The following is a 12,293-nucleotide window of genomic DNA, read 5'->3' as shown; positions in this document are numbered from 1 at the left end:
AAAGCCATAATTCAGGAAAAAGTCTTGACGTTAAAATGTTGTGTATAGTAATCAGCAAAAGCATGTGTTAACTAAAGGTTTTGTGAACCATAACCTTTTAATATCTATGAGTTTCTTATTTATTCAAGATCAAATGAGTGCTCGCATTTGCAACAGAAATAAAGAAACAGACAAGTTCCAATCAAGAATTAAATGGAAAGGATACTTACATTTATATTCCCTTCAAGGGCTGCTTCTCTTTTTTCTCTCCGCGCGTGCAAGCTGATAATAGCTGCAAATGATTGTATTTGATCAAATCCGGTTCCTGTAATGGTAATCTCTCTCCCACCACTACAGAAAAGGAAGAATATGTATGATTTAACACACTACTTTCCAGTTCTATCTGAGTTCAATCTAATGCCTGTACTTCGCTTTCTGGCTTTAGTCACTGTTCCACCCTAGGCAATCTTTCCTCGAAGAACCAGTAGAAAAGATCTATTCCAAATCACGGCTTAGTTCATTACAAGTGTTATTATCATCAGAACTTTAGATCATGGTGTCCAAAGATTTGCCCTGAATGAGGTCTTCCACAATTTTACAATACCATGAAAACTTAATAGAGTTGGTTAGTGGAGCCTTTAGACACCTAGTAGTCAATTCTGTAAGCAAGCGAAAGCATGCACATACTTTAAAAACATTTAAATTCCTACTCTCCAATACAAATACAAACAACTTTGTAGCAGCCACCCACTCCTTCCATTCAAAGCCATGGGGGTGTCTGTATTAGTAACCTGGCTTGTGCTCTTGCATTCTAAAATTCTAGAAAGTGTTATAGATTCTCTAACTTGATGGCTCCTTTCATGCATGGACCTCAGTCTCTAGATTTCGGAACTTTACAGGGTTGGTAGGGTTCCTATAATGCTGCCTCACCCCGGGCCAAATTGTTGCCACTATTCCCAAATGAAAGAGGAATTTGGCTATGTCAAGGTAAAATGTTGATATTGACCTGGCATTCCAGGAAAGAAAACATACTGGGATCCAGAGAAGCCACAACACCGTTGTTTTTCCTGGGGCTTTAGTTTTCAGACATGTCCAGGTTTGGTAGGATACCTGGGTGCATGGGGACACAAAGCCCCAATAAACTGATCATCCCTCATTTTAATGTTATGTGTAAAGCATGCAACTCACTTGGGAGAGTATCCTGGCACCCATTAAAAATTAAGAGGAAATTGGGATTTACTTTGTTGGGGGTGGGGAGCGAGAGAATGACCATCTAGGGCACGGGGGCAGGTCGATGTCTGTTGGGCCCAACCATTAGCCCTTTTCTCACAAAAATAGTGCCTGGTTTCTAGTGGTGATGCAGCACCCATGGGGAAGGCAGAATTAAGGTACAAAATTTGCCTACCTTGATCGGAGGACATGGGGGCTGAAAGTGGGAGAAAAGAAAGGCTATTATGCTCCTTGGTGAGCTTTGGAGGGGGAGAGTCTGCTTTGCAAAAATCTCTGGTGTTGTGCGTAGATCTTTACTTGGGGATTGCCCTTCAAAGATGGGATCCACTAGTAAGAGTTACCAGTGGAAAGAAAATCTCCCCTTTTCACCACTACATCCCCATTGTTATCAGGGCTTGGGGCCTGAGCACTGCAGAGTCAAGAAAAGAGAGAAAGGCTTCTTTTACTTTCACTTTGAATATTGAAGACGTCAGAGTGCCATGTGAGCATAAGTATTAAAAAACAAAGTCTTGGGTGCAGAGGAAGCTCTTTCTCATGAGCATGAGGTGGGTATCTGGAAAGCACCAGAGGGTTTTCCACTCCTTGCAATGGGGACGTGATGCACCTAAACTGTTTATGTAGTATTCTCTGCACATAAGTGGTTTACGATTGATGATATCAGAATAGTTCTCAAAACTTAAGTAGACATCAAACAAAGGAACTTTCTACAGTGCCACTGTTGGTCATTAATTGGGATGCAGCTGGGTGAACGGAACTTCTTTTTCCCCAAAAAAATTCTCTACACTGGAATAGCCCCTTCAAAAAAGACTGTTGAACAGAAAGGTGAAGACATAGAAGTTTCCTTTACTACTCTATTTTAGAACTCCAAAAAGGACAACGGCAAGAAATATTCTTAACTTTCAATTAGATGCATACGTCGAATTTGAGTTCCATATAGTAAATTATCTGACTGTTGAGTAAATAATGAAAGTGGATCTCACAGGCATACCTGAATGACATTTATAACACTTAAATATGTTGTGGAGGGTGAGCCAGCGGCAAGGCTGGTCCTCTCAAAGCCACATCAGTAATTTACGGCTATGCATGGCAGTCTTCACTGACACTCCATTATGAAAAGGGTTAGGTGTGACCGGGCAATACAGTCCTAAATAGGGCAGATACTCTTATTGGAAAAAGGCATGTTTTGTAATAATGTTAGAGCCCTGAAATCATATAGCACCCTGGCAATATTCGTAAGTGCAGGTGGGAAGTCTAAAACTTCTGACCTATGGTCACAGTTTTGGGATGGTCTCCAAATTCAACTTTCCGGTTATTCATGCGACACATTAGTACGGACCATGGCAGATCACGAACGTTAAAGCTCTACATAGTGCCCTTCACATAGTTTACCAATAATTTATCTGATCACATGGTCCTGTCTGGATTCATTCTCTAAAATGGTCTTCCAGCTACCTAATGCACTCTTTTACCTACTTCTTTTAAGCACACTGCCAACTGGATGATTATGTTGGTGGTAGACTTTAGCTCAAGACTAGTCTTTCGAACAGACAGACTGATTATTAATACCAGCTCAGTCACCACATTCAACATTGGGCCTAGGTGGTTATTCTATGCAAGGCAATAATAAAGGTGAAAGATTCTTAAATTATTTACTCAGATGTTAAAACATTTAATTCAATATATAACTACTATTTAGGCCACAAAAAGCTTTTATTACCTGACAAAACTCTTGTCCGGCATGAAACTTTCAATAGTAGGGTTCCCTCTATAGGAAAAAATCTCAAATTGTTTGGCAGTTTTACTTCCATACAGTAGTTTCAGCTGGACATCCTCTGCCTTGTGGTATAGTCCCGTGACGCAAATGATGTCATCATCAAACACAGTACTGTAAAATGACAAAGAAAACAATTTCCTCATAGTTTTTATGCAAACATACATTCTACTTACAAAAATGCACACTGTACTTATTCTGAAGAACCTACTTATTTCAGGTCAAACTGCTGATAAAACAGACTTTGGGCATGGCAATCGTCTTCAATATAGAGTTGTTCATTAAGGCTCCTCAAACTTTCACCAACTAGACTCAGCTACCAGACTCCGAAGCGGGATGGCCTTATGATTCAAATATTCACTGCTTTGTAGCCATTGTTTGGTGAGCTTCCAAAAAACACCTCTGACTTGTGAGTGGAGTGCTGAAAGTTGTAGTTGACATTAACGGCTCACTGGGAGAGTCTTTTGAAACACAACATCTAATTGCTAAGCTGCAGGACTGCAGGGTTCCACCTCCTACCTACCAACTGCCAAATATGCTACGGAAATGCTGGTAATCAGATTGAGGTATCCGGACATCTTCTCCCACCAGGTGCTCAGTATGGCTGTGCTGTCCTCCTAATCTTTCACATGGCTTTCTGTGGAGGAAGGCTGGTGGTGGTACGCACCAGCTTAGAGGTGGTAGTTCCAGTCTGCCTCTACGGGGATCAGTGAACCCCAATGGATTCCATGAGCTCTGGGGATAGAGAGACTGCTTGTAACCCTGGTATGTTATGGCTATCCTGAAAATTGATTACCTTCCCTGTGGTGCACAAGCAGTCCTTGATGAAAGGTGAATTCCGGTATTCCCCTACTTGTGCACTGGAAAACAGCAAACAAACTGTTGTAACCATAAATGCCCAAGGAACACTTTCCACTATCTACCTTGTGGTGCATATGCACCTGATTGCAATTTCTTTCTCACAAAGGAATGAGGAGCATACTATGGTAGATCCCTCTACGGAGAAACTACATCAAGTTAGACTTCCAGTTTAATGGGAGTATCTAGAACTTGGGTCTCCAACACAAATCTGCTCACCTAACCAGGAAGATTGGAGTCTTGTCCATCAGGGGCCTGTAAAATTGTCTGCTATCCATCTCTGGATTTCAACGAAACCTTCCCTCAAGTGTTCCATTGTCTTGAAAAACCCCTGATTAGATTTCAGCTTGGTATCTTCCAAGTACAAAAACATCTAAAAGCAGATCAAGAATCAATCAATCGAGCAGTATTTGTACAGCGTGGCTAATCACCCAGAGGGTATCCAGGTGCTGTGCTGCAGGTATCAGCCAAAGAGCCAGGTCTTGAGTCCCTTCCTGAAGGGAGTCAGTGAGGGCATAGTGCGGAGGTGGAGGGTGTGTGCGTTCCAGGTTTTAGCAGCGAGGTAGGAGAAGGAGGGGCTGCAACGGATGCGTGATGTCTGGGCGAGGTGTTCTGAGCAGTGGATTTTCTGTCGGTTGGTCCTTGGTTGTGGGGGGTCTATATAGACATGGGTCAGGAGCATGAAAGGGCATCCCTTCTGGACGGGGAGCTAGAGCTTGTCTTTTAGGTGGTGGTTGATGTGCGTCCTCTTGAGCAAGCAGAGTATCAGTCTGGCTGCTGCGTTCTGGCTTGAGTATTCCCATGAGTTTGGTGAGGGTGCCGGTATAAAGTGCCTTGCCATATTCAAGGCAGCTGTTGATAAGGGCCTGAGTCAGTTTTCCTTGTGCTGATGGGGAGCCAGCTGAAGATTTTGCAGAGGATGAGGATCACGTGGAAGCGGGTTGAGGCGACAGCTTTGATCTGACGTTTCAGGGATGAGCCCTGGGTACTCTGCAGATGGTGTGCGTGGGTTGCGAGGTGAAGGGAGGGAGGCAAATTCTCTGGGTGTCCCCCGTGAGGAAGGATGCTGTCAATCTGAGTGCAAAAACAACAATTGATGGACAGAATGCAGAACAATGTCATACATTCACCCCAGTACAGAGATCTGGGCCTAAATACATCGTTTTTTTGCACTCCACACCACCCCAGGTCAGACATGGCCATATGCAAATCAGCCTTGAACCTGTGCCTTATGGGAACAGTTCAACCCGAACTGCTAAGTCATGTCTTTCCTGGACCGGAATCAAGCATCCAAGGACCGGTTTCTGGCTATCAGCCTTCATCAGCATGGATAGCTTGACTCCAGTGGTGTGGAGAGCACGGGACTCACATCTGAGCATACCCGTCCCACTCGGGGTGACAAATGCAAAAACAACAGTTGATGGACAGAATGCAGAACAATGTCATACATTCACCCCAGTACAGAGATCGGGACCTAAATCCATAGTTTTTTTGCTCACCACACCACCCCAATTCAGACATGGCCATATGCAAATCATTTGTCACCCCGAGTGGGATGGGTATGCTCAGACGTGAGTCCCATGCTCTCTGTTACAGGCGATGGCAATTGTCAGACAGTTTCTCACTAACTTGTAGCCCGTCCCAGTCAACAGAACTAGTATGGGGAGGTCAGGTGGCCTGAAAAAATTGTGCAGAGAGGACTAAAGAAAAAAAAGTGGTGTCTGACTAAGGGGCACATGGAGTCGGGCCATACTAACAAATATTGGCAAAGACAATTGGCCTGGCCATGGCAAGCGTGCAATTAAAAAAATATATATATTAACAAATATTTACAGTATAGAAAAAAACAAACCTATAAAAAATAAAGGGGTGTTTAGCAGTCCAGGTACACCAGAACTGCCACTGAAGTGCACTCCTTTTGAGGTGGCTGTGCACGTGATCGTGCAAAATGTTGTCACTCATTGCAAAAAAACAAATGGATGAGGAGGGCTGTCCTTCTGCCCCCTTGGATGCAGTGGTGGGCAGAAGTAAAGCATGATGACACCTAAACCAACAAAATGAAAAAATTGAAATTCTGTGAGATTTAAAAAAAAGAGGCTACTAGGCCCAAGAACTTGTTGCTTCTCCCCATCATTCATTTAAAATGTGGTTGTTGGATGAAATTCGCTTACTGCAAGTAATTTAGGCCAGAAGAACTACGGTCCTTTTAATCTGTAAATTAAGTACGACACACAGCATGTGAGCTTGACTAAGGTATATCGGAGTTTATTTGGTCAGACGGCTGACAACTGTAAACAGGGAACAAACACTAAATTCCCTCAGCTGCCAGCCACTTGGTAACGCCAACCTGGAGTACCTGCACTGTCAAACAATTCAGCTGGAATCCAGTCTTTAAGCAGCAGTGAAGACTAGCACTGGCAAAGCCAACAGGTCTTTCATTTGGAACCTACTAGCTTTGGCAATTCCTTTTTGCCATACTGACCCGCACTGCCCTTTCCCACTTTCACATAATAGTGAGGCCTCAGTTTTAACACAATATGGATTGAGACCATTGACAAAACTGTTAGTACACCATAGGATTTCCTCACACCCAGTAGGGTATATTCCACCAACAGGAATCAGTCTCTTACACAGAAAGGTTCCCACATTCCATCCTCAAGAGCCTATCTCTGAAATAGAAATGTCCCAGAGAGGCATGCAACGTATTCCCAGACAGTCACACATGTGATTTCTATATTTTCACGAATATGAGCCTTGACAGACCAGTCAATTTATTCCATGTAAGACATGCTATTCTTGTATGTATAATAATGTTAAACAATTCCTGTTGATTTTGTTGATCTCTGCATGTTCACATATGTGTGCCTGGACACGTTAATGCGTATTATTGACCTTCTGCATCAACCATTATACGAGAATCTTAGTACAATTTAATGTATTCATTGTCTGTATAACTGTATATACTTCCAATGCCTCTGACCTGGTCGGCCCGATTTGTTTTAATATGTAGTTATATGTATAACAAAGTCAAACAATTCCTGTTTATTTGGTTGATGCGATTTCTGCATGTTTACAAATGTGTGCCTTGACACATTAATTCGCATAATTGGCATTATACATCAACCATTATACGAGAATGTTAGTATAATTTAATTTATTCATTTGTCTGTATAGTTGTATATACTTCCAGTGCCTCTGACAATGTCGGCCCGAATTGTTTTAACATGTGCTCGTTTTCAGTAGCGATGCGCAGATGCAGCCATTAATGGGCAGCCAAATATTTCTGACAGTTGTCAGTTGCACGCGTTGTAATAACAATGAGTTTTGCACAACATATGTACTCTAAGACATCAAAACCATACTATGGCACTGTGTACCTCCAACCCATAAATCGGGAAGTCTTTTTTTTATTTTAATCCTGGTCCCATGCCAGTTTGAGCTGCTGCACGCTAGCGGGCACGTCCATTCTAACGCGTAGAGCTCTATTTAATCACTAGCGTCTCCGCGGTTCTCGGCATACATCAACGAATCCTGCCGTCGGACCAGATTTCACCAGGTATGTGCACGGGAGCACATTTGCTCAATTTAGCTGCATTCCCTTGTTTTTCGCACTCCTAGACTTCGATTGGGATGGTCTTTTTTCTCTCCGTGTAGAGCTAAAATGATGCCCTGAAATCTTACAAGAGACGCCGTGCATGGCATTAATTGCTACGCCCCAACGTGATTCCTCCAAATACAAACGAACATCCAGGTACACTTTGTCCATAGTTCAGTTTGGTTTTCTAACTCTGATCTCCTCTATGAACCGCACACTTAGGATTCATTTAATCTTTTTACAGATTGATGCTCCACAACTGTTCTTTACAGTTTTGATGCTCCAAAAACTATCCTGATTACCATTCAACTAATTAAATTAGTTACAGACGCTCTGAATGTTTGGATCTATCTCCTGTTTGACCCACCAACCAGTCTCTGCTTAATTGAATCAAGGGAGGATCTGACACCATTACTATCTAACACCATTCCCCATCAATATTTCAGATGCCGGATACAGTCAACCATTGACGAACAGTTTGATTACACCTCTGGTGTTCTCACCTCAAGGCCACATGGGCTTGCCCCATTCGCTTCCTTCAATTTTCGAAGACTCAGTGATTGGTTTTACACAGTACAAACAATGGCATGTTCCCTCTTACATATGCAAAACGAACAATTGATGGACGGAATGCAGAATAATGTTATACATTCACCCCAGTACAGAGATCTGGGCCTCAGTCCATCTTTTTTTGCTCACCATGCCATTCCAGTTTGGACACAGCCATATGCAAATTAGTCTTGACCATGCACCCAATGGGAACAGGCGAGCCCGAACTGCCAGGCCAGGTCCTCCCTGGACTGGAAATGAGCATCCTAGGACCGGTTTTGAGCTTTCAGCCCTCATCAGCCAGGATATTGCATATGGGCATGTCTGAACGGGGTGGCGGAGTGAGCTAAAGAAGATGATGTGTTAAACCCAGATCAGTTGACTGGGGGAGAGTGCTTGCAATGTTCAACATTCCATCCATCATCCCCTTTGGTTTTGCTTTGTTCGCCCTGAGTTGGCAGGGTATACCCAGACATGGGTCCCTTGCTCACTTTGCCACTGGATTCAAGCTAGCCTGGCTGATTAGCCAGAAACCGGTCCCAGTATGCTTGTTTCTGGTCCAGGGAAAACATGGCTTGGCAGTTCGGGCTGGACTGTATCCATGAGGCACAGGGTCAGACTGATTTGCATATGGCCAGGTCTGAACTGGGGTGGCGGTGTGAGCTAAAGAATGATGATGGATTAAATCCAGATCAGTTGACTGGGGGTGAGTGCTTGCAATGTTCAACACTCCGTCCATCATCTGCTTTGGTTTCCCTCTTACGATATGAACACACACTCACTCAGAATTTTTTCTGCAGGCTTTCCAACACACCACCCAGTCCTGAAGAAGACCAGTCTTTGACATCCTTTACTCATGCTGTTTGTCAGGGTCGAAATGTCAACGGTTATTCGTTCATCCATGCTCTAACAGACCCGCTAGCGCACAAATTCATATAGTTCAATTATCGAACTAGCGCCATTGTTTTTTTAATTTGAAATTGGAGTTTGTTTTACTTTTTTTATTGTAAATATATGTACAGTATTATGTCACTTTTGTGTTTAATACACAAATCTCGTCACTGTCACCACACGCACTATGTCACTTTAATCACGCTCACATGCGCCGCTTCACCAATTGAATTATAGGACAGCCTTCTCTTGTTGGTCGTGGTAATTCTTGACCTTGTCTGAACAATTTGAAAATGTAAAGTAAAATATTACCTTCTTTGTGAAGAACATACATTGCTTGTCCTTCTGTGTGTTTTCAATTGTTGTGTATTTAAATGTTTAATACCACAAAGAAATTGTTTGACCCGACAGAACCAATTGTTGTTTATAGTGCTTTCCCACGTAGCAGCTGCTGTTGTTCTAACTCCATTCTGGGCCATCGCTTGAAGTGCCCCAAGGCAACCCTTCATAGCGACACAAGAAGCATCATCCCCCAACGCCCTGACCTCATATGGCTGGTTTGTACCTCAAGAGAGCAAATACTCAACAGACACATGCACACTTGAGCACCACAACTTCAAAAATACAATAATTCAGTCATGGACCAGATCACGTAAAACACCAAGCTCTGCGTCGATCTGCTGCTGGGAGTGTTCCTTCTCCTCCTACTAAACTGGTAGAGCAACTCTATTCACCCTCAAATACCAAGTCTCCTTTTTAAATTTTAATTTATACTTTGCTTCCCCCGGCCACAGCTTATAGCATGAGGCAATGGGTCAGTCCCTTCAGCGATGGTGTCCTCTCACCGTTAGTAATGGCATTTTCCTTCTTCACATGGTGCAAATTCAGTTCGAAAGTATTATCCTTTAGCATCGCTCTGAATAGTTCAGGAGTGCTTTAAAAATAAAAATGTATATCGCCATTCACAAATGCTGCTTTTTTTTATTGCTGCCCGCTTACTGCTGCTCATCTGGTCACTGATTTTACAGGCAGCCAACTTTGCATGGTTTTCCCATTCACTATTAGCTTATCAAATAAAGATATCTGTGTTAATGCATGGGTGACAGTCTTTGAATTATTTTAGCATACTTTATCATTCTTCACCATTTCAAGACAGCAACGTGCTGCTTTCATCAACTGTTCACCCTAGTAAGAAGACCATATTCCAGCTCTTAATTTAGGAAAGACCGATGGAGTGAAACATACTTACATTTTGCATGGTACCCCTCCGACTTCCACTTGAACATCTTTCTCAGAACCAGTCTTGAGGTAAGAGCCTTTGATTGTGAGTTGAGTCCCCCCTGCCATAGGGCCCTCAGATGGACTGACCTCAGCTGGTTCAGGGTCCTGCAAGGATACAAAAGGATAGAATGGTTTTCTATAAAGTTCTACAAAGCCATACGAGATCTAAGCTAGTGCTCAAAATAGAGGTTAGCCATGCCTCTATTTAACTGCATTCCAAATTACTTCATTTTTCAGGACCTGACCTCGCACACATTTGAATAGCACAGCGGAGATATAGAAAAGGCAAATTGTAAAGCACACATGAAGGCCAATTATGGAAAGTAGGCTTATCAATTTCACTATGGACAATGGGGGGGGGGGGGGAAAGCATCAACGAGCTCCACAGTGTACCGCCAAGGGAGTGGTGGCTTTGTGTGTGGGAGAAGAAGCAGCATTGGGTATGGGGAGCATCAGCAATGCATGTGGGCGAAGTCTGTAGTGCTTTACAGATGCAAGGAGAGATGAGTCCATTTAATACGGGGAAAGCAGGAGCATTTAATACGGGGAAAGCAGGAGCATTTAATACAGGGAAGGCAGCAGTATCGGTTATTAGGGGTGGGGAGAGTGGCAGCTGCATCTGCTATGGGGAAAGTTGAAGTAGAGGGGGGGAGAGAAAGGAGAACAAATGAAATGTCCAAAGATCAACATTTGTGGAACAAGCATTACATTCAGACCCTACTCTTCCTCTCCTTAACGAAGCATGGCTCAGAGCTTTGGGAAAGTAGTGCTAGAGTTTGCTTGGAAGCAATGAGTCACACCTGCCCCTGCACAGTAATGAAAGAAGGAAACTCCCTGGTTGCGCAGCACAAATAGCCGCTAACTGGGATGAAGTGAGCCCCTCACAGCCCTGGGACCCGGAGGTACTGCACAGGCTGTACTATGGATAGATTCCACCCCCCGAACCGTCCTCCCATCCCAATGCCACTCCTGACACTTGATCAGATCAGAAGTCAGTTAGCAAGTATGAAGGCTTTTTGAAGACTCACAGACTGTAAGCATGGTGGGGGCGCTCAAAAACAGCTCTACCTTAGCCCAATTTAATAAGGAATACTGCTCCGTCATGGGGTATACCAGGCAAGCATTTTCCCTTTGTTTTCATGAATTCTCATGTACAGACGACAGTCCCCACCACTACAACACTTTTCTGCAGAAAGATTATCAGCTTAAAACATGAGCTGCAATACAGCAATACAAAGTTGCATGCAATAAAAACTGGTGTGAAATGTGTTTAGGGTCTTTATGGAAGAGAAATGACACCCTCCATGAAAAACATCTGAAATGTAAATTGAAGATCAATGATCTAATTTTTTTACGACATGCAAATCCTCGACACACAAAAATAGACTGGAAGCCAAATGGAATCCTTGCAGAGTAGTCTTAAACCAATGACAGCAGATTAGATCCAAAAATGGAGCAAGACAGAAGCTTAAAAAAACACGCAGGAGAACAGATGGTAACGTTGATCCTCCACTGTGCGAGGGAGAGTTACAATGGTTCTACTGCGCATGTGGATTACTGCCAAGAAAAGTAGAGTCAGATTGCCATCACCGGAGGGACGAGCAGAGTTCTTTTTTACACAAAGGCGGAAGAAGAACTGGAGGAAGCTGCAGACTGAGAACCCCTGAACACAGTAGCACTATTGATAAGACTCTTCCATACAAAATACAGAAGTGTAGGAATTTGTGTGTTCAACTCGCAGCTGACTGCAGTTTGTAAAAGAGGAAGATGACGACTCCGACCAGTTCCTTAGTGGTAGAACAGGCTTTCCGGTTTCAGAGGGTAAAACATATACGTAACATCACTCAACCATCATTCAATTACTTCATTTTTTCTTTTATAAGAGTAGTGCATAGAGTCGGTCTAACTGGGTACTGTAATAAAGCACAAGTTACTTACCTTCGGTAACGATATATCTGTAAGAAACAGTAGTTGGTGTAAGATTCCTTACCTTAGAATATCCCCAGGCGTCAGACTGGATCGGGAAAGTTTTCGTCAGCAGTACTCTTGTGCGCCGGTAGGTGTTGTCTGCGGCTCCGCATCAGTCGGCGTCGTGATCGCCAGGATGACGTCGGAATACTTAGACGACGCCCTCGCGCG

At 43.3% G+C, this 12,293-nt stretch overlaps 1 protein-coding gene across 1 annotated transcript in view; it reads right to left on the bottom strand.

Annotated features, from left to right (window-relative positions):
• PLXNB2 (plexin B2) overlaps positions 1 to 12,293 on the bottom strand; it is a 774,855-nt gene that overhangs the window by 107,492 nt on the left and 655,070 nt on the right. Inside the window, exons 19-21 of the mRNA XM_078679101.1 lie at positions 10,123 to 10,259; positions 2,927 to 3,094; positions 210 to 330 (exon numbers count right to left, since the gene is read on the bottom strand). Coding sequence (XP_078535227.1) covers positions 210 to 330; positions 2,927 to 3,094; positions 10,123 to 10,259 — 426 coding nt within the window. The remainder of the gene's footprint in view (positions 1 to 209; positions 331 to 2,926; positions 3,095 to 10,122; positions 10,260 to 12,293) is intronic.

Source organism: Lissotriton helveticus, chromosome 1_1 (genome assembly GCF_964261635.1).
Source record: "Lissotriton helveticus chromosome 1_1, aLisHel1.1, whole genome shotgun sequence".
Taxonomy (NCBI): Eukaryota; Metazoa; Chordata; class Amphibia; order Caudata; family Salamandridae; genus Lissotriton; species Lissotriton helveticus.
The sequence above is the reverse complement of the archived record's forward strand: the minus strand, read 5'-3'. Positions and strand labels throughout refer to the sequence as shown.